The 27,246-nt window shown below is 50.3% G+C and overlaps 1 protein-coding gene across 2 annotated transcripts in view; it reads right to left on the reverse strand.

The window, feature by feature from the left end:
- The window catches only part of LOC136627325 (oocyte zinc finger protein XlCOF7.1-like), a 722,169-nt gene that overhangs the window by 507,738 nt on the left and 187,185 nt on the right, over positions 1 to 27,246 (reverse strand). Inside the window, exons 1-2 of one of the 2 annotated variants that reach the window (XM_066602335.1) lie at positions 18,793 to 18,912; positions 10,883 to 10,947 (exon numbers count right to left, since the gene is read on the reverse strand). In XM_066602335.1, coding sequence (XP_066458432.1) covers positions 10,883 to 10,947; positions 18,793 to 18,877 — 150 coding nt within the window. In that variant the 5' untranslated portion in view covers positions 18,878 to 18,912. Of the gene's footprint in view, positions 1 to 10,882; positions 10,948 to 18,792; positions 18,913 to 27,246 lie in introns of those variants that run through there. The other variant, XM_066602331.1, reaches the window with a different exon arrangement.

Genomic DNA, 27,246 nt, shown 5'->3' on the forward strand with positions numbered 1-27,246 from the left:
CGCAAACTCTATGGCGTAGCCAGAGGAAACAATCTCCCACACCCAAGAGTCGATCACGTGCACCAGCCACGTGTCCCTGTATAGGGAGAGTCTGCCCCCCACCCTGTCGTGACCGGGTGGGGGGCTGAACTTCATGCTGAAAGCTTTGCTCTCGTAGCTTTCGGCACACAGGAGTGAGGCTGCCAAGAGGTCCTGGTTTTGAAAGAGGCCTCTCTTTTGCTCCTGTGGATTCTTCTTGGCCTGGGACCATTGCCCAGATGAGGTACATGGGCTTGAGCGGCGAAAGGACTGGAAATATGATCTCCTTTTGCAGAGCCTTTCCTCTTCTAACCGCGTTTTGCGGAAGGAACGTGCTCTTCCTGCCCGTCGCATCTTTTATCAGCTTGTTTCCAAACAGCCTGTTGCCCCCAAAGGAGCTTGGTCAGCGCCTTTTTAAAGGATGTGTCAGCTGACCAACTCTTCAGCCAGAGTGTCCTGCAAGACACCTCAGAAGCTGCTAACACCTGAGCTAGGAATTTTGCCAAATTCGCCGCACAGACAAAATTCCCGGCCTGAATGATGTTATCCGCGGTATCCAGCAACTCGTTGGTCAGAGCACCCGCAAGAATATCCCAGCCTAGTTGCTTTGCACATGCAAGTGGGTCGTTGCGCAGTGCCTACTGCCTGAAAAGTATATTTTGCCAAGGAGTCTAGCTTCCTATCCTGTGGATCAGAAAGTGATGCCGCGTCCGCTGTGGGAAGAGTGGTGTGTTTTGACAGTCGCGACACAGGCGGATCTACTACGGGAGGTACCGACCAACTTTTAACGAGATCTTCCAGAAAGGGATAAGCGATGTCCCATGTTTTCCCCGGTCCCTTAAAGCATTTGTTGGGGACCACCTCGAAGTCCTGATGGGGTGGGAAATAACTGGCGTGGGCATTTATGCTGCCTGAAGGACACGGCCAGAGGCGGAATTGCCGCTGGCTCCTCTGATACGTGAAGCATGTCCTGCACTGCCACGACCAAGCTGTCCATCAGTGCAGCTAGCTTAGACGCTTGCTCCTCGTCCAAGTCCGAGGGGGATGAAGAGCGAGAGCTTTCCCCCTCCGAGAGACTAGTATACTTGGACACTAGGATGGACGACTGCTGCATCTGAGACGTAGATTAGGACACCGATGAATATCGGGATCGCGAAGATGCAGCCTGTGAATGGGAGGACTCCCTGGAGCAATGGGATCTATGGGAGGACTCCCTGGAGCAATGGGATCTATGGGACGACTCCCTGGAGCAATGGGATCTATGGGACGACTCCCTGGAGCAATGGGATCTATGGGACGACTCCCTGGAGCAATGGGATCTATGGGACGACTCCCTGGAGCAATGGGATCTATGGGACGACTCCCTGGAGCAATGGGATCTATGGGACGACTCCCTGGAGCAATGGGATCTATGGGACGACTCCCTGGAGCAATGGGATCTATGGGACGACTCCCTGGAGCAATGGGATCTATGGGACGACTCCCTGGAGCAATGGGATCTATGGGACGACTCCCTGGAGCAATGGGATCTATGGGACGACTCCCTGGAGCAATGGGATCTATGGGACGACTCCCTGGAGCAATGGGATCTATGGGACGACTCCCTGGAGCAATGGGATCTATGGGACGACTCCCTGGAGCAATGGGATCTATGGGACGACTCCCTGGAGCAATGGGATCTATGGGACGACTCCCTGGAGCAATGGGATCTATGGGACGACTCCCTGGAGCAATGGGATCTATGGGACGTCTCCCTGGAGCAATGGGATCTATGGGACGTCTCCCTGGAGCAATGGGATCTATGGGACGACTCCCTGGAGCAATGGGATCTATGGGACGACTCCCTGGAGCAATGGGATCTATGGGACGACTCCCTGGAGCAATGGGATCTATGGGACGACTCCCTGGAGCAATGGGATCTATGGGACGACTCCCTGGAGCAATGGGATCTATGGGACGACTCCCTGGAGCAATGGGATCTATGGGACGACTCCCTGGAGCAATGGGATCTATGGGACGACTCCCTGGAGCAATGGGATCTATGGGACGACTCCCTGGAGCAATGGGATCTATGGGACGACTCCCTGGAGCAAAGGGATCTATGGGACGACTCCCTGGAGCAAAGGGATCTATGGGACGACTCCCTGGAGCAAAGGGATCTATGGGACGACTCCCTGGAGCAAAGGGATCTATGGGACGACTCCCTGGAGCAAAGGGATCTATGGGACGACTCCCTGGAGCAAAGGGATCTATGGGACGACTCCCTGGAGCAAAGGGATCTATGGGACGACTCCCTGGAGCAAAGGGATCTATGGGACGACTCCCTGGAGCAAAGGGATCTATGAGACGACTCCCTGGAGCAAAGGGATCTATGAGACGACTCCCTGGAGCAAAGGGATCTATGAGACGACTCCCTGGAGCAAAGGGATCTATGAGACGACTCCCTGGAGCAAAGGGATCTATGAGACGACTCCCTGGAGCAAAGGGATCTATGAGACGACTCCCTGGAGCAAAGGGATCTATGAGACGACTCCCTGGAGCAATGGGATCTATGAGACGACTCCCTGGAGCAATGGGATCTATGAGACGACTCCCTGGAGCAATGGGATCTATGAGACGACTCCCTGGAGCAATGGGATCTATGAGACGACTCCCTGGAGCAATGGGATCTATGAGACGACTCCCTGGAGCAATGGGATCTATGAGACGACTCCCTGGAGCAATGGGATCTATGAGACGACTCCCTGGAGCAATGGGATCTATGAGACGACTCCCTGGAGCAATGGGATCTATGAGACGACTCCCTGGAGCAATGGGATCTATGAGACGACTCCCTGGAGCAATGGGATCTATGAGACGACTCCCTGGAGCAATGGGATCTATGAGACGACTCCCTGGAGCAATGGGATCTATGAGACGACTCCCTGGAGCAATGGGATCTATGAGACGACTCCCTGGAGCAATGGGATCTATGAGACGACTCCCTGGTGCAATGGGATCTATGAGACGACTCCCTGGTGCAATGGGATCTATGAGACGACTCCCTGGTGCAATGGGATCTATGAGAGGACTCCCTGGAGCAATGGGATCTATGAGAGGACTCCCTGGAGCAATGGGATCTATGAGAGGACTCCCTGGAGCAATGGGATCTATGAGAGGACTCCCTGGAGCAATGGGATCTATGAGAGGACTCCCTGGAGCAATGGGATCTATGAGAGGACTCCCTGGAGCAATGGGATCTATGAGAGGACTCCCTGGAGCAATGGGATCTATGAGAGGACTCCCTGGAGCAATGGGATCTATGAGAGGACTCCCTGGAGCAATGGGATCTATGAGAGGACTCCCTGGAGCAATGGGATCTATGAGAGGACTCCCTGGAGCAATGGGATCTATGAGAGGACTCCCTGGAGCAATGGGATCTATGAGAGGACTCCCTGGAGCAATGGGATCTATGAGAGGACTCCCTGGAGCAATGGGATCTATGAGAGGACTCCCTGGAGCAATGGGATCTATGAGAGGACTCCCTGGAGCAATGGGATCTATGAGAGGACTCCCTGGAGCAATGGGATCTATGAGAGGACTCCCTGGAGCAATGGGATCTATGAGAGGACTCCCTGGAGCAATGGGATCTATGAGAGGACTCCCTGGAGCAATGGGATCTATGAGAGGACTCCCTGGAGCAATGGGATCTATGAGAGGACTCCCTGGAGCAATGGGATCTATGAGAGGACTCCCTGGAGCAATGGGATCTATGAGAGGACTCCCTGGAGCAATGGGATCTATGAGAGGACTCCCTGGAGCAATGGGATCTATGAGAGGACTCCCTGGAGCAATGGGATCTATGAGAGGACTCCCTGGAGCAATGGGATCTATGAGAGGACTCCCTGGAGCAATGGGATCTATGAAAGGACTCCCTGGAGCAATGGGATCTATGAGAGGACTCCCTGGAGCAATGGGATCTATGAGAGGACTCCCTGGAGCAATGGGATCTATGAGAGGACTCCCTGGAGCAATGGGATCTATGAGAGGACTCCCTGGAGCAATGGGATCTATGAGAGGACTCCCTGGAGCAATGGGATCTATGAGAGGACTCCCTGGAGCAATGGGATCTATGAGAGGACTCCCTGGAGCAATGGGATCTATGAGAGGACTCCCTGGAGCAATGGGATCTATGAGAGGACTCCCTGGAGCAATGGGATCTATGAGAGGACTCCCTGGAGCAATGGGATCTATGAGAGGACTCCCTGGAGCAATGGGATCTATGAGAGGACTCCCTGGAGCAATGGGATCTATGAGAGGACTCCCTGGAGCAATGGGATCTATGAGAGGACTCCCTGGAGCAATGGGATCTATGAGAGGACTCCCTGGAGCAATGGGATCTATGAGAGGACTCCCTGGAGCAATGGGATCTATGAGAGGACTCCCTGGAGCAATGGGATCTATGAGAGGACTCCCTGGAGCAATGGGATCTATGAGAGGACTCCCTGGAGCAATGGGATCTATGAGAGGACTCCCTGGAGCAATGGGATCTATGAGAGGACTCCCTGGAGCAATGGGATCTATGAGAGGACTCCCTGGAGCAATGGGATCTATGAGAGGACTCCCTGGAGCAATGGGATCTATGAGAGGACTCCCTGGAGCAATGGGATCTATGAGAGGACTCCCTGGAGCAATGGGATCTATGAGAGGACTCCCTGGAGCAATGGGATCTATGAGAGGACTCCCTGGAGCAATGGGATCTATGAGAGGACTCCCTGGAGCAATGGGATCTATGAGAGGACTCCCTGGAGCAATGGGATCTATGAGAGGACTCCCTGGAGCAATGGGATCTATGAGAGGACTCCCTGGAGCAATGGGATCTATGAGAGGACTCCCTGGAGCAATGGGATCTATGAGAGGACTCCCTGGAGCAATGGGATCTATGAGAGGACTCCCTGGAGCAATGGGATCTATGAGAGGACTCCCTGGAGCAATGGGATCTATGAGAGGACTCCCTGGAGCAATGGGATCTATGAGAGGACTCCCTGGAGCAATGGGATCTATGAGAGGACTCCCTGGAGCAATGGGATCTATGAGAGGACTCCCTGGAGCAATGGGATCTATGAGAGGACTCCCTGGAGCAATGGGGTCTATGAGAGGACTCCCTGGAGCAATGGGGTCTATGAGAGGACTCCCTGGAGCAATGGGATCTATGAGAGGACTCCCTGGAGCAATGGGATCTATGAGAGGACTCCCTGGAGCAATGGGATCTATGAGAGGACTCCCTGAAGCAATGGGATCTATGAGAGGACTCCCTGGAGCAATGGGATCTATGAGAGGACTCCCTGGAGCAATGGGATCTATGAGAGGACTCCCTGAAGCAATGGGATCTATGAGAGGACTCCCTGGAGCAATGGGATCTATGAAAGGACTCCCTGGAGCAATGGGATCTATGAGAGGACTCCCTGGAGCAATGGGATCTATGAGAGGACTCCCTGGAGCAATGGGATCTATGAGAGGACTCCCTGGAGCAATGGGATCTATGAGAGGACTCCCTGGAGCAATGGGATCTATGAGAGGACTCCCTGGAGCAATGGGATCTATGAGAGGACTCCCTGGAGCAATGGGATCTATGAGAGGACTCCCTGGAGCAATGGGATCTATGAGAGGACTCCCTGGAGCAATGGGATCTATGGGAGGACTCCCTGGAGATATGGGGTCTACGTCTTTTACGTGACCTACCCCGTGACCACTCTGAGAAAAAAGCATCTCGTCTGAATGCAGCCTGCGTAAAATCGCAGCAGATTTACTAGCTAGGTCAGAGACCGCCGCAGTGAGGGATTGGGCCCATTCAGGTTCAGCTGCCTGTTCAACTCCTAGCCCGGAGCTTGCCGAGCTAGGAGACAGTTCGCACAGCGGGGCTCAGACTGACCGCAAGGGAGCTTCGCATTACAATGAGCACAAGCATAAAACTTGCCTCTACCTGTAGCCTGTCCAGAACCTTCCGGTCTGGGGTCGGATGTGATGTTAACAATACTGTGCACAAAATACTGGGCAAAATGCTGCAAGTGAAGACCGCAGGAGGAGTACAGCGCAGGAGGAAGTTGCCTCAGCAGAGCTTACCCTATCCAAGGCTGTCAGGCCCCAGCAGGAGCTCCTGGGTTCGCAGAGAAGACGACTTCCAATTCAGACGCAGCAGACTGCGCACACACGGCTGGTCTGATGCGAGGAACTCAGCCAGAAGTTCTGAGAAAGAAGGAGTGGCCGGAGGCAGGAAAGGAGGAGAGATCAGCCATCCCAGTCTTGTAGTGGGTTGTCTGTCACTTTCCCTCGCTGACCCAATGTGGGCGTGGCTTAATTCCAGGTCTGAGCCGAGGCCTACATTTTTGGCTCCTCCAACTATCACCCCCTGAACTCCAGTGCCCGGGGATGGCCCGCTGAAGCGAGGAAGGCGGCAAGCGACACCGCAATGGCAAGAGGGAAGATCTACGTTGGCCGCGAGGTAGGGCTCAAGTAAGCCTGGGCCTAGATTTATGTCCCCTTCCGGAGGCGCGACCTCCACAGCCGCTGCCACCGCTGGTCAGGGAAAAGCCCTATCTCCCCGTATTCCTACAAGTAAAGTCTTCATGATGACCTAACCTAAGACATATCTGCCTCCTGCAGACACTAAGCTTAAAAACTGTTTAGCGTAATGCCTGCAGGAGGAGTATAGCTAGTAGGAGGAGTTAACACTTCTTGCTTAGTGTCGCCTCCTATTGGAAGTAGCTATACGCAAGATATGGCTGTGTCCCATAATGATACGGACAAGAAATTAGTATTGCAATAAAAAAAATGATTGGTCAATGCAATAGTCTTTTCCATAACGACGTAAGGGTTGCGATAGTTGGACACTAAGGAAAATTGACGTGTTCGAACTATGCTGCGGGATAAAAATGCTGTAGATACCTTGGACTGCCATGACAACGAACAAGGTAGTTAGATCATGTCAAACCGAAAACATTAATAGAGGCCAAAATCTAACAGCAGCTCTCTTTTAATGCCCACGTGATGCGCACTATTTCACTGGAAACAGTACTGATGCTTGGCTAGGTCAGCGGAAAGAGAAGATCAGGACAACAAAGAGCAAAGTGGCTTGATACAATCAAATGTAGTAAAAATGATGATTAATTAGTGTAAAATGTCTATTGATTTGTATAAACTAGATGTATTACACAGCTGTAGTGATTTGACTCTGTAGTGTGCTATAAGAGTAGTCCAATGTAAAGTTCCAATGCAGCCACTCTAGGGTTAAATTACATAGGTATGGAGTGGAGCTGAAAGTAATGCTGGGTTACTCTTCAGTCCTCCCGCACTCCCACCTCAACTTCTGGGACAAAGGAACTGTTCTTTGCCTGACCACATGTTGAGACGACAAAGGCTTAGTTTGTACACGGGGCCTGAGGAGGCGGAGGGTGGGGGAAAGAGATTCTTTATAGCTTAACCAATAAAAATAAATATACATTACGTATGTAATATGTTATATGCCCATAAAGGGCAGGTATTATGTGTTTTAATAAAAGAAGTTCTGGGATTGTTTTTCCCCCAGAACATGTGTCTCAGTCTGAAGTCTTCTTACGCGCGTATATTAGTGTTTTGCAATTAGGAAGCTTCGGAATACCCCAGAACCTGCTGGAGGAATTCATATCCAGACCACAAAGCAACCACAAATCATGTCAATTGCGGACCCGAAAGAAGCGGTGAATGACAGAAATGCGTGGAGAACATTGATCCATGAAGGGACCGAACATTAGATACAGCTGAACGGATAATCATCATCATCATTAAGCTTAACTAAAACAAATAGTGTCAGGCAGCTGCTGCCAAGGCAAATAGGATCATAGGGTGCATCAAAAGAGGCCTATGGGCACATGACTAGAACATTGTTCTTCGTCTTTACTAGTCACTGGTCAGACCACACAAGGAATATCGTGGACAGTTTTGGGTACCAGTATTCAAGGAGGACATATCACAGCTTGAGCGGTACAAAGGTGGGCAGCTAAAGTAATAAACAGAATGGGCGGACTACAATACCCAGAGAGGTTATCAAAACTGGGATTACTTAGCTTAGAAATAGGACGGCTGAGGGGCGACCTAATAACTATATATAAATATATCAGGGGTCAATACGGAGATCTCTCCCATCATATATTTATACCCAGGACTGTAACAAGGGGGCGCCCTCTACTTCTACAGCAAATAAGGCTTCTACATCTTTCAGTAAAGAACCCCCTTGTATGTCAAGCCGTGAGACTAAGGAACTCTCTGCCGGAGGACGCAGTAACGGTAAATTTGATAAAAGAGTACAAGAGGGGCCTGGAGTGTTTCTTTAGAGATGTAATATTATACGTTATAATCATTAATACCTGCAAAAGGCTTGCTGATCCGGGGATTATTCAGATGGCAAGATTGGAGGAAACTGGCTTCTACCTCATTGTTTTTTTTAATCAATATTTGGTGATGGTGATGGTTTTGGAGGGTGGGGGTGGGGGGGGTGTTAGGCTGATCTGGGTGGACATGTCTTTTTCTCCTTACAGACTATGCTACTATATTGATTTTGTTTGTTTTCTCAAAGTAAGATTGAAAGGATAAATACAGACCAATTATCCTGCCGTCCCTTCATGATGCTGGATAAACTACATAATGGATACATGAGACAAGTGTAAAACGTATAGTAAGACTGAACTAGAGAGCTTTACAGCCCTTCTACAGAGTGAATATCTCCATCTACCTGATGATTAGGTGAATACTGATAATACCTCCCAGCAGGCAGAGATGGTACTGACAATAGCTGCTCATGTCATGTTGTGCTGACGCATCACAGCACTCATAGCTCAGAAAAATGAAAGAGAAAGCAGGGAAAATCTCTACATGAAGATGGTGCCTGATAAGCATCAGAGAGGAGTCTGCACTGTGTGGAAGTGACTTCACTACACATAGGGCAGGTTCAGAGCACAGCAGACAATCAGATGAGGGGCGCAGGGATGGAAATATGTGTTTTCACCATAGCGGCACTTTAAGGTAAAGCTATAAACATTGTCTTTCTATTATATAACTGTCAGCCATGTTTTCAGCTTTAGAGATGTTCCCTGCATGTATTACAGGGTTCACAATACAACTTCATTGTTTACCTTCAGCCTGATGAGTTGTGAAACCTTCCCATTAAAATGATCAAGTTTTAGCAAAAGTGGACCTTGATCGTTCTTTCATTTAATGCAAACATGTCAAACTTAAGGCCCGCTGGCCGAATCCAGCCTACTACCTCATGTTATGTGACCCACCGGCCGTGCAGCCCCCAATAAGCATTCCACTCATCCAGCCTGCAGCACAGACGCTAAGGGAAGAGGTCAGCAGTCATAGACTAACCAGTGGCTGCCGGACCAGAGATGTAGGCTAGGTGAGGGCAATGCCAGAGTCCAATAGGGGGCCTCACTGTTACTACTGGGGCCACTGTGAGGGGCCCTATTAATGGGGTCACTATTACTATTAGGGCTACTATCGGGGACAGTATTAATACTGGGGTCACTGTGATTGACCCTACTACTAATGGGGTCAATAGGGGACCTCATTACAATTACAATCAGCCCTTTGAAGGCCACCATAATGCTGATGTGGCCCTCGGTGACAATGAGTTTGACACAACTGATCTAATGTCTCTGGTCAGCGGTAATCCTGCCATCTCCACCGGCCTCATCACACAAGTAGAAGATTACATTATTATTAATATATATATATATATATATATATATATATATATATATATATATATATATATATATATATATATAAAGGTGAAGGCCCTCACACACTGACTGACTCACTTACATACTCAAAGATAAAGGGGTCACAACTCCAAAATTAAATGTTAATTGCATGCTTAGATCCTAAATAGGAAAAGTAAAGGGGGGGGGGGGTCACAACTTGATTATTCAATGCTAATTGCAAAAGTAAGTGCATCCCCATGTAATGTAACTTCCAGGTGTTGAACAAGCGTGAAATTTGGTACGAGCCTTCCTTAAAGGGGTTGTCCCGAGGCAAAAGTTAATTTTTTTTTGCACAGTCCCCCTTCTAAAGCAAACATTACTATGCACAAGTGTAAATGGCTTTTAAAGATGGTATCTACTCACCGTTCTAGCGTTTCATCAACTTATAAAACTTCTTCCAAAGATGGCCGCCGGGATCTTCACCCACGATGCAACGCGGGTCTTCTCCCATGGTGCACCGTGGGCTCTGTGCGGTCCATTGCCGATTCCAGCCTCCTGAGTGGCTGGAATCGGCACACGTGACGGGGCGGAGCTACGCGATGACGCATAGAAGGGGGCGGAGCCAGAACGCCGCTCGTGCCCGGACCAACCAGAAGGGAGAAGACCCTTCTGCGCAAGCGCGTCTAATCGGGGGATTAGACGCTGAAATTAGACGGAGCCATGGAGACGGGGACGCCAGCAACGGAGCAGGTAAGTGTATATCTTCTGTATGGCTCATATTTAATGCACGATGTATATTACAAAGTGCATTAATATGGCCATACAGAAGTGCTTAACCCCACTTGCTTTCGCGAGACAACCCCTTTAAGTCCTCAATGAGGAGAGTGGGAGGGGTGGCACATTCTGCAGAAGGACATCAGTACATGCAGCCTGGGGAGAATCTAATGCTCCTCTATGTGTATACATATTTTATTCCTCGGTTCCTCTCAAGTAGCCGTGAGTTCATAAAATTTTCCATGCAAGCAACACGTTAACACCTGTGCCAAACTAACTTGGCGGAAGTCAGGTATAACAGCTAGTATATAATAAGACTGAAGACAAGAGCTTCACAGCCTTCTACAGATCAGAGGGACATCTCCACCTACCTGATGGTCCTGTGGAAGAAGAGGACGGGGACATCTCTCTGGTGGGCTTCTCTTACTGGATGGAACTGCAGGAAACACAGACGGACACTGAAGTCATTCTTTACATACAGATAATAAGACATGATTACCGCATTCTTCTGACCATAAGGATCAATGTCCACGGGAGTATTTGAATTAGGGCACCCGCGCAGATGACCCACAGTTCAAGCCGCCCATAGGGTACCATGTGTGTCCACACTTAAATTTTAACACGCAGATTTGTTTTCTAGATGTTTTTCTGAAATAGCACCATGCTCTATTTCAGTGCGGTTCCAGCATGGATGGCTTACATTGATGTCAATGGAAGCCCTCTGATCCACGGCCCATCTGTAATTGACAATGCAGACAGGCCGCAGATTCCATGGGAAAATTACTCTTTTAACTCTTAAATGGTGTGTGGGGGTCCCATACGGCCGTCCTCCATGAGATCACAGAAAGCTGTGTTGGTGTCATGGCAGCCGGGGGCCTTCTGAAAGGCTCCAGGGCAGTCTTAACAGAATGCCTATCAAGCCATGCCCGTGGGGTGGCTTGATAAACTGCCTGCCCAATTGCAGTATGACGTAAAGTTATGGCATTATATCATACTGCAGGAGCGATCAAAGCATCGCAAATTGTTGTTCCCTCTGGGACTTAAAATAAATAAAAGTAAGATCAATAAATTATTTTAAAAAAAGGCATAAAAGTTAGAAGTCCAAACTATCAGAGTAACGCAATTTTTACCTCGCACCATGAACGTCAGAAAAAAAAAAAGAAATGCGTTTTTTTTGGTCACCCTGTCTCCAAGAAAAAAATGAAACAAAAAGCGATCAAAAAGTGGTATGTAGGGGCGTGGCCTGGGCTCGGAGCAGCATGGTCGCACTCTAAATCTGCTCCTTCTAGGCCTCAAGAAAAAGCTGCCCTGAAGTAATACCCTCAGCTACGCGAGTTTCCCAAAGCTGGTGGAGAACACCAAGAACCCCAGGAGAATGTCTCGAGGAAGAAGGGGTCTCCCAGCAAGAAGGCAGAGGATATGCAAGCAGCAGCTCCACCCCTCCAGCTGCCCAGCGAAGCTCCACGATGCTGGAGGGGTGAAGCCCCCAGTCCCCCCTGCCCTCTGTCATTGCTACAGCTTCAAGCCTGATAGGGAAAGAGGAGGAGAGAAGAGTAGAGAGCTGCACCCTCCTCACTGCCGGCTCTACTGACCGGCTCCATGGAGCTCTGAGCAGCTCTCAAAGCGGAGATAAGGAGAACTGCACTCATGGCAGCACCCCCTGCTGGCACTGCTGCCCCGTTCAGAGGAATCATGAGCTGCTCACTAAGCTGACAGCAATGGAGCCAGGCTTACAATAGCAGCTCCCTCCTTCACCCTGATGACATTACTGCCCCACTCAAAGGGAACTACAAGACACTCATAGAGCAGAGACCACAGGGGCCAAGAGTGTGTGGGGCCAACCACCCCCTCCTCCACTTTCTCCCACCAACACCAAACATATACCAAATAAAGTCACCAGCAGGGACCCCCGACTGGACACGGACATTCTAGATTCAGACACTACATATCCCAACGTAATTCCACCAGATAACTCTCTAAATGCGATCCCCGCTAGCAACCAATCTGCTTCGGGGGCTTTTTTGAAGGAAGCCATGCTAGCACTACGTCTCTCAAGAGACATCGCCAAAGCAATGGCTACAGTCTCATCAGGTGTTGGCGCCTTGGGAGAGAGGGTGGATCCTATGGAACAAAATATGGGGCAATACACCACAGCCCACAACTCACTAGCGGACGCACACATCTCACTTGCAGAAGAAATTGAAACCCTTAAATCTAAAAATCGCTGATATGGAAGATGGGAATAGAAGAAACAGTATAAAATTCAGATGCCTTACAGAATCAGTATCACCGGCTGAAGTCCCCTCAGACCTACAGAAGCGGATCCGTACTCTAATCCTGGACTGTTCACATCAAGAATCAGCCATCGATCGCGCTCACAGACTACCAAAACATCTCCCAAACTCCACGCCAAGTTGTTGCTAGCATTCATTTTTCTACGGTGAAGAACAGCTTATGCTGAAATCAAGAGACTCCCTCCCAGACCTCAACCAGAATATTGCGCTGTTCGCAGACCTGTCACAAGCTACAAGCACAGCATGGAAAAAAAACTCACCAGTTGTCAAAATTCTAAGTAAACACAGAATTGCATATAAACGGGTCTTCTCCAAAAAGTGATCGCCACAAAGAATGGATCAACCCCCTACTTCAGCTCTTTAGAAGAAGGAAAGGAGCTTCTGCAACTCTGGGGCTTATCTACGTTATCTCGGTATTAGTGTATCTTGATGCCACCAGCAATAGCTGGTGGAGTCAAGATTGACAAGAGGGTGACGCCCCCTGTAGATGATTGCCTGCGCTGCTTCTTGGGCACAAGGTCCTGGAAGGACACTAAACTAAGCATAGAGCGGCCGCCGGGGCTGTAGCCAGATCTCCAAGGAGCTTCCCTGTCGGCCGTTTGCCCCAGATTTCACAGCCGGCAGCCATCTGCCATGAGCTCACAGCCCACGGCCGGCGCGGAACTCAGGGCCGTCGCCGGCCATAACGCAGCTCACAATCGCCGGACACAACGGAGCTCACAGCTGCTGGCAGATACAGCCGACAGCAGGGACGGACCTCACAGCAGCGGCAGGGACGGAGGTCTCAGGCCAGCAGCAGGGTGGGATACATTCCAGAAATACCGTCCAGGACAGAGATGAGATGCTGCTATGTCTCCAACCATTTCTGCCGAGCCTGCTGCCTTACCCTGACGGTTAGTGGTCTTCTTTTCCTTACATTATTACATATTAATGGTGCCATTTTACTGTGGGAACATGGCAGCATTCACAGATAATAATGTAAGGCAAAGAAAAGTAACTGTCAGCCTAATGCAGCAGGGCCGGCAGAAATAGATCCACAGTGTGCTACTAGTAGCTTGCAGCCTTGACCCTATCAGAAGCTAGGGGTGTGACAGGGGCGTTCCTCCTGACAAACCCCTAGCTTCTGGTGGCGTCAAGATACACTAATACCCGTTATCTCCACTTTATCCACCCGAGCAAAACACAACCAAGCGTCATTCACTATCTCTCAAGCTGGCTAAAGATCGGACCCCAGCAACAAGGGACGGATGAGGACTTTACCACTCCAACCCTTTAGAAGGGCCTAGGACAAGAACTGTTCTCCTACAATTTACCCCCACTGTTCGAAGTCTCACATAACCTCTTAAAGCACCATTTACACGCAAAGGTGATCGCTCAAAATTTGTTCAAAAGATAGCTTGAATGAGAGTTTTGAGCGATCATTTTGCATAAACTACCAAGTAGCTACCTAGTAACTTATTAGATTCATTTGTGTGCAAATGAGGCTCCCTTTGCTGTATGCAGATAACAGCAGGATGTCTGTTATCTGCTTACAGCTCCATGGGCTCTCCAGTGGGACAGCAGTTGAAACAATGACCTCAGAGCTGCCCGCAGAGAATCACAGCGTGCGGTCCCTGCCATCAGCTGGCTGGCTGAATGATGGTCTTTATGCTGAACTAAAAATCATCATTTGGCGGAAAAGCAAACGATGGCAGTATTTACACGAACAAATGATGGCTTTAGAGCGATACTTCAACAAATTGTGAGCGATAATCGTTGTGTGTAAATGGGCCTTTACATTCTAAAAATCGCAGGGGCAAAAATCTAATCTAATTGTAAGACCCTTCACAGTATAGATTAATTATTAAAACTCTATTTTATTATAATTCGTTAAAATATATCCCGTGGGGCACGCCAAACAAAAATAAAGACAGACAATTACAGCCCTTAAGGACTATGTGGTGGCATTATGTCCCCATTTATTAATGGGAGAGGAAAGGAAGTCAGCACAGTGAGCCACCCCGATTATTGGTATTGGAAAAGCCTATATTGGGAAATTTCACTGGAAAGCTTCATAAAGCTGTATAAAGAAATCTATACTGTGAAGGGCCTTTACATTCTAGGGCCGTGATGGCGAACCTATGACACGCGTGTCAGCACTGACACGCGTAGCTATAGTCGCTGACACGCGGCCGCTCACCCAGTTAGTGAATAGTGCCAGGGGCCGTGGCTCCCCTGCTGGTATTCACTAACCAGCACTACTAGCAGCGCTGATCCCGGAGCACACTGTGATGTCAGTGTGTAGCCAGGATACTCCTCCCCCCATCCCCCGACGTCTCGTACCTGTTGGTTCCGCGAGAGCGTCCGGGGGAGGAGGCGTCCTGCAACACACTGACGTCAGTGTGCGCCAGAGATCATCGCTGCTGGCGGTGCGCCGGGCACAGGAGGAGCAGAGTTTCCATAAGGTAAGTACATGTGTCTCGTGGGGGGCAGTCACCGCTGGGGGGCCGCTGTAAGGGAGCGGGGACACAGCAAGGGAGCGGGGACACCGAAAAATTAGTGTGGTGACAGGGCTAGAGAAGGAGGGGGGATGGAGGCTGCAGGGGAGCGGTGAAACAGCAAGATTACTTAAAGGGGTTGTCCCGCGCCGAAACGGGGTTTTTTTTTTTTTAACCCCCCCCCCCGTTCGGCGCGAGACAACCCCGATGCAGGGGTTAAAAAAACAAAACGGAGAGTGCTTACCTGAATCCCGGCGGTCCGGCGTCTTCATACTCACCTGCTGAAGATGGCCGCCGGGGTCTGCTCCCTCCGTGGACCGCAGCTCTTCTGTGCGGTCCATTGCCGATTCCAGCCTCCTGATTGGCTGGAATCGGCACGTGACGGGGCGGAGCTACACGGAGCCGGCATTCTGCACGAGCGGCCCCATTGAAGACAGCAGAAGACCCGGACTGCGCAAGCGCGGCTAATTTGGCCATCGGAGGCCGAAAATTAGTCGGCACCATGGAGACGAGGACGCTAGCAACGGAGCAGGCAAGTATAAAACTTTTTATAACTTCTGTATGGCTCATAATTAATGCCCAATGTACATTACAAAGTGCATTAATATGGCCATACAGAAGTGTATAGACCCACTTGCTGCCGCGGGACAACCCCTTTAAGGGACAGAAGGCTGCAGGGGAAAGTGCAGGCTGCTAGGACCTTCAATGCTTGAGCCCATCGGGAGCTAGGGGTGTGACCGGGCCATTCCTCCTGTCAAACCACTAGCTTCCGGTGGCGTCAAGATACACTAATACCAAGAAGGTGTTTGACAAGGTCCATTGGGGATACCGGATTCAAGCATTGCAGACATTTGGGTTTGCGGGCCCCATCCTCAAGGCCATAAAAGCCCTATATTCCTCCCCCTCGGCGATGGTTCTGATCAATGGGCTTCCATCCAAGCCTTAAAGGAGATGTCCCGCGCCGAAACGGGTTTTTTTTTTTTTAAACCCCCCCCCCGTTCGGCGCGAGACAACCCCGATGCAGGGGTTAAAAAACCCACCCGCACAGCGCTTACCTGAATCCCGGCGGTCCGGCGTCTTCATACTCACCTGCTGAAGATGGCCGCCGGGATCCTCTGTCTTCATGGACCGCAGGGCTTCTGTGCGGTCCATTGCCGATTCCAGCCTCCTGATTGGCTGGAATCGGCACGTGACGGGGCGGAGCTACACGGAGCTACACGGAGCCCCATAGAGAAGAGGAGAAGACCCGGACTGCGCAAGCGCGGCTAATTTGGCCATCGGAGGCCGAAAATTAGTCGGCACCATGGAGACGAGGACGCTAGCAACGGAGCAGGTAAGTATAAAACTTTTTATAACTTCTGTATGGCTCATAATTAATGCACAATGTATATTACAAAGTGCATTATTATGGCCATACAGAAGTGTATAGACCCACTTGCTGCCTCGGGACATCTCCTTTAAATGACACAAGATAAGGGTGCCCTCCATCACCCCTGTTTTTTTCGATTGTTATGGAAGCACTGGCAGAGGATATTCGAAATAATTCAAACATTAGAAGAATTACAGTGGCCCCCCCCGACACACAAAACAAACCTTTTCGCAGACGGTGTTATCCTAGCACTCACTAAACCGGAGTCATCATTAGCTTAAGGCTTCAAAACATTGGAAAATTGTGGTTCACTATCCTACTATAAAGCCAAGTCTTCAACATCTCTGATGAGGGGATTAACATAACAAAGCACAACAATTGTCACCCAGTTTCCCATCCCAGTGGAGTCCCCACTCGATTCCCTATCTTGGCATTGTATTACTGCCTGACACCTCAAACCAGCTTAAAGCCAACATCCCCCACCCAATAAAATCAATACCAGAATAACTGGACAGACGAGCCTCCTTGGGGTTGGGATGGATGGGCAGGATTATACTATATTAGATGCTTATACTCTCTACAATCCTCTATCATCTATGGACCCTCCCTCTACCCATCCCGATCACAACCTGCGCTTCCCTCCACAAAGGTCAGAAACGCTCTTTTCTCCTTAGGGAGAGCAACTATATACTATAAACTAAGTGAGGAGACTCAAATGGCCATGCACGCTCCTCTGGGTAATATGCAAATAAGGGAGATGGAATAAATCCTTCACAGTGCCACCTATTGGAAGGCAGCATTCCTTCGAGTCAAAGTGGGACTTTTTATACAAGTCTTCTTACAATGACTGGGAATCAAAAGCAAAGCCCGACTCCATGTACATACAGCTGTTTCCGGGTTATTGCCCATCATCAGTGTGCGTCCCCCCATCTGAACATTCCCTCCGCTGGCTGACCCCTCCCACCAGCGACTGATAACAGAAAGTCACCCACACTATAGCTTACATTTGTTAGTAAGTCACAGCAAATAATAATGCAGGTAAATCACTAAATGTAGCAGTAAAACATAACTTTATTAATATGCCCTATAGAGTAAAATACAAGCACTAAATGAGGGTAATAATACCAAAAACTGCATAATTGTACCATCTGAGGACAACCCCTTCCCCACTGAGTAACATAACCAACTGTCATACACTCACCTCCCCCCTCCCGCTGTGTCCCACCATGGTGCTCTGTCCCTTCCCCCGCTCAGTTTACAGCTGCAGTCCCGCCCGGTTTGTGGGACGTCACAGGGACTGCAGCCAATAAGAGCTCAGAGATTCATCTTTATGTGAAACTGTACAAAGGCTTTCCTGACACCCAGATAGGTGATATCCACGACTCCACGTTCATCCACTATTTCTGTGAAGGGGAATGCATTGTGGCTTGTAGTTTCCCCCCCGCCCCGACAATCACAAGAAGTCCAAACTAGCCGGGCTTCATGTAATTGTAGGGTCACAGCAAACTGCGATACAACCGTACTGACCGCCATTACATCCCAATGAGAAGAGTATTGTGGCCAGAGTCTCCATGTAGCCACAGCCGTACTGGTGACCCCTTCACCAATTTAGAGGGGTTCATATTGGTAATTCGTAGAACCCAAGAGAACAATAAAGGCAGACAATGATATATTATTGGCCACAACCCAGCAGCTCCTACTGGTGATGCCAGATCCCTCCTTCTCCAGTCCTGCGGAGGAGGAGCTGGGGGGGATAGTTTGGGGGAAGAGGACAGCATGGGCCAAGGCACCTCTCCAGCCCTGCACCGCCGCCGGCTACTGTAGCAGTAGGGCTGGTGGAGCAGAGATCTTCTGTAGACACATTCTGTTTGATACAGCAGCCGTCCGCCATGTAGTCGCTGACTGGCGTCACTGTATGACCGGGATGCTTACATGTCAGCTATTAGTAAATGTGTATTGCTGATCTGTAGGCCTTCTGATTATACTGACTTTAATCAACAACTGTGTAGTGAATGGCTCTACTAATCCAACTAGCACATTGTCCTGCCTGGCTCACACCCCACTTCCTGCCTACAAGCACCAGGGGCACATGCCCCACATCACCCCTCCACAGCTATGATCCTGCTAAATACGTCCATTACCTGGTGATGGGAGCGGCTGGCGGGTCTCCATCATGGCCTCCTTGTACAGATCCTTGTGTCCTTCTAAATACTCCCACTCCTCCATGGAGAAATAGACAGCGACATCCTGACACCTTATAGGAACCTGACAACACAATATACAGTCATTACCCAGAAGCCTCCAGTGCTGTTACTGTATAATGTCCCAGCATTCCCTGCAGTGTCACCTCTCTAGTCAGCAGCTCAATCATCTTGTTGGTGAGTTCTAGAATCTTCTGTACATTGATGTCCTCATGTATCAGGGGGTGAGGTGGGGGCCCCATGATTGGGCTCAGGGGTCTTCCCCATCCATCACACACAGGGGCCCGATAGTCATCACTAGAGGTCTTCTTCACTACTGTGTAATCCTGTATATGGGGAGACATTAATAAATATCACTACAGACATTTCCAGAGTCCATCACCTCTCCAGTGACATCATCTGTTATTACCATAGATAAGAATGATGTAAAGTGACATCATCAGAATCTCTCCCCTCCCCAGTGACATCATCTGTTATCTCATAGATAAGAATGATGTAAAGTGACATCATCAGAATCTCTCCCCTCTCCAGTGACATCATCTGTTATTACCATAGATAAGAATGATGTAAAGTGACATCATCAGAATCTCTCCTCTCTCCAGTGACATCATCTGTTATTACCATAGATAAGAATGATGTAATGTGACATCATCAGAATCTCTCACCTCCCCAGTCAGCTGGAGGAGTATCTCTAGGGTGAGGTTGAATACACTCTCCGCCATCTTGTTTCTGTCCTTCTCCATCTTTGATGAATCAGTCCTGTAGGGACCTGAATGGAAACAATATGAACCAATGTAAAAACCACAAAAACCAACATCTCCAAGTTCAGCTGCTTTTTACGGGGTTTTCTCTGAAGCGCTGCGGTGTTTTAGCGCACAATATAGATGTCTGCAATGTACATGCGTGTTGGGATGTATGTGTGACATCGGGCAGCAGAATCCTCCGGACAGCCTCCCGTTAACCCCTTCCTGCAGCCATTTCTCCTCCCCACCGCCCAACGACAATTGCTATTATATCTGCTAATAAAGCTGGATGAGCGCCGGTATTGTCAGGGACAAGTAGGATTTTTAATAGCAGCATTTAATGTGGGAGAACCTTAGAAATACTTTATTAGGAATTCATTTAATAGGACATTTTATAAAAACATTTGCTGGAATCCTTTAACCCCTTAGTGCTATAGGTAGTACATGTACGTCCTGCAGCGTCGGGGTATGTATGAACGCGGCGATCTCCCTCCATACAGCGCGAGCGCCGGCTGTTTACTGCGGCTGATACCAACTCCGATAAGCTGTCAATTCTGATAGCGCCATTTAAATGGGATGAGATCGCAGGAAGCCGTGCAGGTGTCATGGCAGCCGGGGGCCCTCTGTAACACCCCGGGGTGTCCTGGCAGAATGCCTATCAAGCCATGCCCGTGGCTCCTCCAGAAAAGGAGTGAGAAGATGAGCCCATTCCCATCTAATTACTTCTCTGTACTAATTACTTACTGACTCCACGACCTAAACGTTTACCAGCGTCCGGATCGCGGCATCCAATAAGCCGCACAAACCTCAGTAAAGTTTACACCGCCCTATCCCGTCTGAGCCCAATCTGTAGCAGAAAGTAGGCCGATCGCTTCTATAGCGAAACCCGTTACACGCTGCCGTCACAGAGATAACAAATATCACTAGCGAGGAACGGCTAATACATTCCTGATGACAGATGGAAAACATCCTGAAGGTCATACAAATGGACACCAAAATAAACCTGCAGGGGGCGCCCTCCAGCCTCACCCTGCCCTGCAAAGGATTGCATCTTCTACATCCTGGTGGTCAGAGGGATCTGGTCCTTCAGCCACTAGGACTTACTATTCTTATATAGAGGGGTCCACATCCTGGTGGTCATTAGTTTAAAAAGAAGACAGCCGACAGCCTGATAACTATGTATCAATATTAGAATACAGAGATCTCCTATCATTTAGTTATACCCAGAACTGTAACTAGGGGGAGCTCTAATAACTACTCAAAGGGTATATAAGGGGACAGTACAGAGATCTCCTATCATCTACTTATACCCAATGGCCCGTTAGCTTAGTTGTGTAAGAGCGTGGTGCTAATAACCTCAAGGTCGCAGGTTCAATCCCTGCACGGGCCAGTTTGCGTATAAATCCAGCACTGAGCAGGGGGTTGGACCAGATGAACCTGGAGGTCCCATTCTATGATACCCAGGACTGTAACTAGAGGGCGCTCTCTCCGTCTAGAGCAGCGATGGCAAACTTTTTATAGTGCCCAAACTGTAACTCAAAACCCCCTTATTTATCACAAAGTGCCAACACATCAGGGGGCGGGGCTTATCACCATGTATGATGTTACATCTGTCATTGTAAAAAGGACTAGTAATAGTTAGGAAATTATAGTGCAAGTGTTTCTGGTGGTGCAGTGCGCCACACAGCTCTGCTACATGCATGTCACACACACACACAGCTCTACTACATGCATGTCACACACACATACAGCTCTACTACATGCATGTCACACACACACATACAGCTCTACTACATGCATGTCACACACACACATACAGCTCTACTACATGCATGTCACACACACACATACAGCTCTACTACATGCATGTCACACACACACATACAGCTCTACTACATGCATGTCACACACACACACATACAGCTCTACTACATGCATGTCACACACACACACATACAGCTCTACTACATGCATGTCACACACACACACATACAGCTCTACTACATGCATGTCACACACACACATACAGCTCTGCTACCTGCATGTCACACACATATATAGCTCTGCTGTATACATTTTTCATCCCATACAACAGGGATCACAAGCAGCACAGCACTCTGGATGAAGTACCTGTGATGATGTCAACATCATGCTCCGCCCCTGATCACATGACAGTGACATCATCACAGATTCTTCATTCCAAGTTAGTGTGCTTACAGGACCTGTAATGACGTCAAAGTCATGTGATCAGGGGGCGGAGTGTGTAACTCACTCACAGACAGACAGTAGGGCTCACACATCCTCCAAAAGCTTCCTACTATCAGTGCTCTGTGGCTCACAGCTGCCTGTAGTGGCATCACCTGACCAGACCGCTGGGAAGAGGAAGCCGGGGAGCGCCGACAGCAGGAAGCCCGCAGAGGGGGTGAGGGGGAGCGCCGACAGCAGGAAGCCCGCAGAGGGGGTGAGGGGGAGCGCCGACAGCAGGAAGCCCGCAGAGGGGGTGCGCCGAGAGCAGGAAGCCCGCAGAGGGGGTGAGCGCCAAAAGCAGGAAGCCCGCAGAGGGGGTGAGCGCCAAAAGCAGGAAGCCCGCAGAGTGGGTGAGCGCCAAAAGCAGGAAGCCCGCAGAGGGGGTGGGGGGGAGCGCCGACAGCAGGAAGCCCGCAGAGGGGGTGAGGGGGGAGCGCCGACAGCAGGAAGCCCGCAGAGGGGGAGCGCCGACAGCAGGAAGCCCGCAGAGGGGGTGAGGGGGGAGCGCCGACGACAGGAAGCCCGCAGAGGGGGTGAGGGGGGAGCGCCGACAGCAGGAAGTCCGCAGAGGGGGAGCGCCGACAGCAAGAAGCCCGCAGAGGGGGTGAGGGGGAGCGCAGCATAGTAGGAAATTAGCTGCACATACATGGCCAATTTCCAGTCAAACTCTGCACTAATTGTCTTATATCATCCCCAGTAGTAACAGTGACCCCCAACATCATCCCGCAAAAGCCCGAGCAGTGATCGTGACACTGACACACACAAACTGTCCCCAGTAGCAATAGTGTCCCACCCTCCACAGTGTCCCTAGTAACAATAGTGTCCCCCCCTCCACAATGGCCCCAGTAATAATAGCGCCCCCCCTCACCACAGTGGCCCCAGTAGTTAAAGGGCCCCCCCTCCAGTGGCCCCAGTAATGCTAGTGCCCCCCCTCCTCACCACAGTGGCCCCAGTAATACTAGTGCCCCCCCCCTCACCACAGTGGCCCCAGTAATACTAGTGCCCCCCCCTCACCACAGTGGCCCCAGTAATACTAGTGCCCCCCCCCCCTCACCACAGTGGCCCCAGTAATACTAGTGCCCCCCCCCTCACCACAGTGGCCCCAGTAATACTAGTGCCCCCCCCCTCACCACAGTGGCCCCAGTAATACTAGTGCCCCCCCCCCTCACCACAGTGGCCCCAGTAATACTAGTGCCCCCCCCCCCTCACCACAGTGGCCCCAGTAATACTAGTGCCCCCCCCCTCACCACAGTGGCCCCAGTAATACTAGTGCCCCCCCCCCCTCACCACAGTGGCCCCAGTAATACTAGTGCCCCCCCCCCTCACCACAGTGGCCCCAGTAATACTAGTGCCCCCCCCCCTCACCACAGTGGCCCCAGTAATACTAGTGCCCCCCCCCCTCACCACAGTGGCCCCAGTAATACTAGTGCCCCCCCCCCTCACCACAGTGGCCCCAGTAATACTAGTGCCCCCCCCCTCACCACAGTGGCCCCAGTAATACTAGTGCCCCCCCCCTCACCACAGTGGCCCCAGTAATACTAGTGCCCCCCCCCCCTCACCACAGTGGCCCCAGTAATACTAGTGCCCCCCCCCCCCCCCTCACCACAGTGGCCCCAGTAATACTAGTGCCCCCCCCCCTCACCACAGTGGCCCCAGTAATACTAGTGCCCCCCCCCCTCACCACAGTGGCCCCAGTAATACTAGTGCCCCCCCCCCCCCTCACCACAGTGGCCCCAGTAATACTAGTGCCCCCCCCCCCTCACCACAGTGGCCCCAGTAATACTAGTGCCCCCCCCCCCTCCACAATGTCCCCAATAGTAATAGTGGCCCCCCCTCTAGCGTTCCCAGTAGTAATAGAGTCCCCCCACCACAGCGTCCCCGGTAGTAATAGAGTCCCCCCTCCACAGCGTCCCCGGTAGTAATAGAGTCCCCCCTCCACAGCGTCCCCGGTAGTAACAGAGTCCCCCCTCCACAGCGTCCCCGGTAGTAACAGAGTCCCCCCTCCACAGCGTCCCCGGTAGTAATAGTGTGTCCCCCCCCTACAGTGTCCCCAGTAGTAATAGTGTGTCACCCCCCCTACAGTGTCCCCAGTAGTAATAGTGTGTCACCCCCCCTACAGTGTCCCCAGTAGTAATAGTGTGTGTCCCCCCCCTACAGTGTCCCCAGTAGTAATAGTGTGTCCCCCCCCCTACAGTGTCCCCAGTAGTAATAGTGTGTGTCCCCCCCCTACAGTGTCCCCAGTAGTAATAGTGTGTCCCCCCCCCTACAGTGTCCCCAGTAGTAATAGTGTGTCCCCCCCTACAGTGTCCCCAGTAGTAATAGTGTGTCCCCCCCCTACAGTGTCCCCAGTAGTAATAGTGTGTCCCCCCCCTACAGTGTCCCCAGTAGTAATAGTGTGTCCCCCCCCTACAGTGTCCCCAGTAGTAATAGTGTGTCCCCCCCCCTACAGTGTCCCCAGTAGTAATAGTGTGTCCCCCCCCCTACAGTGGCCCCAGTAGTAAGTGTGTCCCCCCCCCCCTACAGTGGCCCCAGTAGTAATAGTGTGTGTCCCCCCCTACAGTGGCCCCAGTAGTAATAGTGTGTCCCCCCCCTACAGTGGCCCCAGTAGTAATAGTGTGTCCCCCCCCCTACAGTGTCCCCAGTAGTAATAGTGTGTCCCCCCCCTAGTGTCCCCAGTAGTAATTGTGTCCCCCCCCTACAGTGTCCCCAGTAGTAATAGTGTCCCCCCCCCCTACAGTGGCACCAGTAGTAATAGTGTCCCCCCCCCCTACTGTGGCCCCAGTAGTAATAGTGTCCCCCCCCCTACTGTGGCCCCAGTAGTAATAGTGTGTCCCCCCCCCCCCCCTACAGTGGCCCCAGTAGTAATAGTCACCCCTACAGAGGCCCCAATTGTAAAATTGATAGCCTTTTACCATTAGGCCTCCTTCACACGGGCTACAAATCTCCTGTATGTGAGGCCCGCGGTTCCCTCTGGGTTCCTTCACACATGAGATGATTTGTAGCTACAAAACGACACCCAAACCTCGCAGGTCGGCGATATGTCCGCAGCACCCGAGGGTTTGTACCCATGTTTCTCTATGGAGCCTTCCTCTCTATCGCATCGCGCGAAACCGCGGTCTGCATGCGGCGCAACTTTGACAGAAGCCGATGATACAAAGTCACGGGATTGTGTAGCGTTATAATATCGTTGTATTGCTGAGAGAAAACCGCAGCGATATCATACGGGGCGGCGATATCATACGGGGCAGCGATATCACACGGGGCGGCCATATCATACGGGGCGGCGATATCACACGGCGCGGCCATGTCACACGGGGCAGCGATGCGATGTGTCGCCCGTGTGAAGGAGGCCTCATACTAACCTCTTCCTTGTCTTCTAATAGCCGCTGCTCCTCCTAACTCAATAAGGACAACCAGGTGCTTCCAGGACCTGTGATGATGTCACTGTCATGTGATCAGCTATGTAGGAGGAGTCAGGTATCACATGACCAAGGTGATCAGAGTCTGCTGCTGGCTGAGCAGGGGGCATACTGTACTGTGGATGTAGCAGAGCTGTATGTGTGTAATGTACACGCTCCTGTGCTGTATGTGTATTGTGGATGTAGCAGAGCTGTATGTGTGTAATGTACACGCTCCTGTACTGTGTATTGTGGATGTAGCAGAGCTGTATGTGTAATGTACACGCTCCTGTACTGTATGTGTATTGTGGATGTAGCAGAGCTGTATGTGTGTAATGTACACGCTCCTGTACTGTATGTGTATTGTGGATGTAGCAGAGCTGTATGTGTGTAATGTACACGCTCCTGTACTGTATGTGTATTGTGGATGTAGCAGAGCTGTATATGTGTAATGTACACGCTCCTGTACTGTATGTGTATTGTGGATGTAGCAGAGCTGTATGTGTGTAATGTACACGCTCCTGTACTGTATGTGTATTGTGGATGTAGCAGAGCTGTATATGTGTAATGTACACGCTCCTGTACTGTATGTGTATTGTGGATGTAGCAGAGCTGTATGTGTGTAATGTACACGCTCCTGTACTGTATGTGTATTGTGGATGTAGCATAGCTGTATGTGTGTAATGTACACGCTCCTGTACTGTATGTGTATTGTGGATGTAGCAGAGCTGTATGTGTGTAATGTACACGCTCCTGTACTGTATGTGTATTGTGGATGTAGCAGAGCTGTATGTGTGTAATGTACACGCTCCTGTACTGTATGTGTACTGTGGATGTAGCAGAGCTGTATGTGTGTAATGTACACGCTCCTGTACTGTATGTGTATTGTGGATGTAGCAGAGCTGTATGTGTGTAATGTACACGCTCCTGTACTGTATGTGTATTGTGGATGTAGCAGAGCTGTATGTGTGTAATGTACACGCTCCTGCACTGTATGTGTATTGTGGATGTAGCAGAGCTGTATGTGTGTAATGTACACGCTCCTGTACTGTATGTGTATTGTGGATGTAGCAGAGCTGTATGTGTGTAATGTACACGCTCCTGTACTGTATGTGTATTGTGGATGTAGCAGAGCTGTATGTGTGTAATGTACACGCTTCTGTACTGTATGTGTATTGTGGATGTAACAGAGCTGTATGTGTGTAATGTACATGCTCCTGTGCTGTATGTGTATTGTGGATGTAGCAGAGCTGTATGTGTGTAATGTACACGCTCCTGTACTGTATGTGTATTGTGGATGTAGCAGAGCTGTATGTGTGTAATGTACACCCTCCTGTACTGTATGTGTATTGTGGATGTAGCAGAGCTGTATGTGTGTAATGTACACGCTCCTGTACTGTATGTGTATTGTGGATGTAGCAGAGCTGTATGTGTGTAATGTACGCGCTCCTGTACTGTATGTGTATTGTGGTGTAGTAGAGCTGTATGTGTGTAATGTACACGCTCCTGTACTGTATGTGTATTGTGGATGTAGTAGAGCTGTATGTGTGTAATGTACACGCTCCTGTACTGTATGTGTATTGTGGATGTAGCAGAGCTGTATGTGTGTAATGTACACGCTCCTGTACTGTATGCGTATTGTGGATGTAGCAGAGCTGTATGTGTGTAATGTACGCGCTCCTGTACTGTATGTGTATTGTGGTGTAGTAGAGCTGTATGTGTGTAATGTACACGCTCCTGTACTGTATGCGTATTGTGGATGTAGCAGAGCTGTATGTGTGTAATGTACACGCTCCTGTACTGTATGTGTATTGTGGATGTAGCAGAGCTGTATGTGTGTAATGTACATGCTCCTGTACTGTATGTGTATTTTGGATGTAGCAGAGCTGTATGTGTGTAATGTACACGCTCCTGTACTGTATGTGTATTGTGTATGTAGCAGAGCACTGCAAAGACAGCAAGATACAAATCATAGCAACTGAACAGACATATATGCACATACTAGC

The sequence above is a fragment of the Eleutherodactylus coqui genome, chromosome 5 (genome assembly GCF_035609145.1).
Source record: "Eleutherodactylus coqui strain aEleCoq1 chromosome 5, aEleCoq1.hap1, whole genome shotgun sequence".
Classification (NCBI taxonomy): Eukaryota; Metazoa; Chordata; class Amphibia; order Anura; family Eleutherodactylidae; genus Eleutherodactylus; species Eleutherodactylus coqui.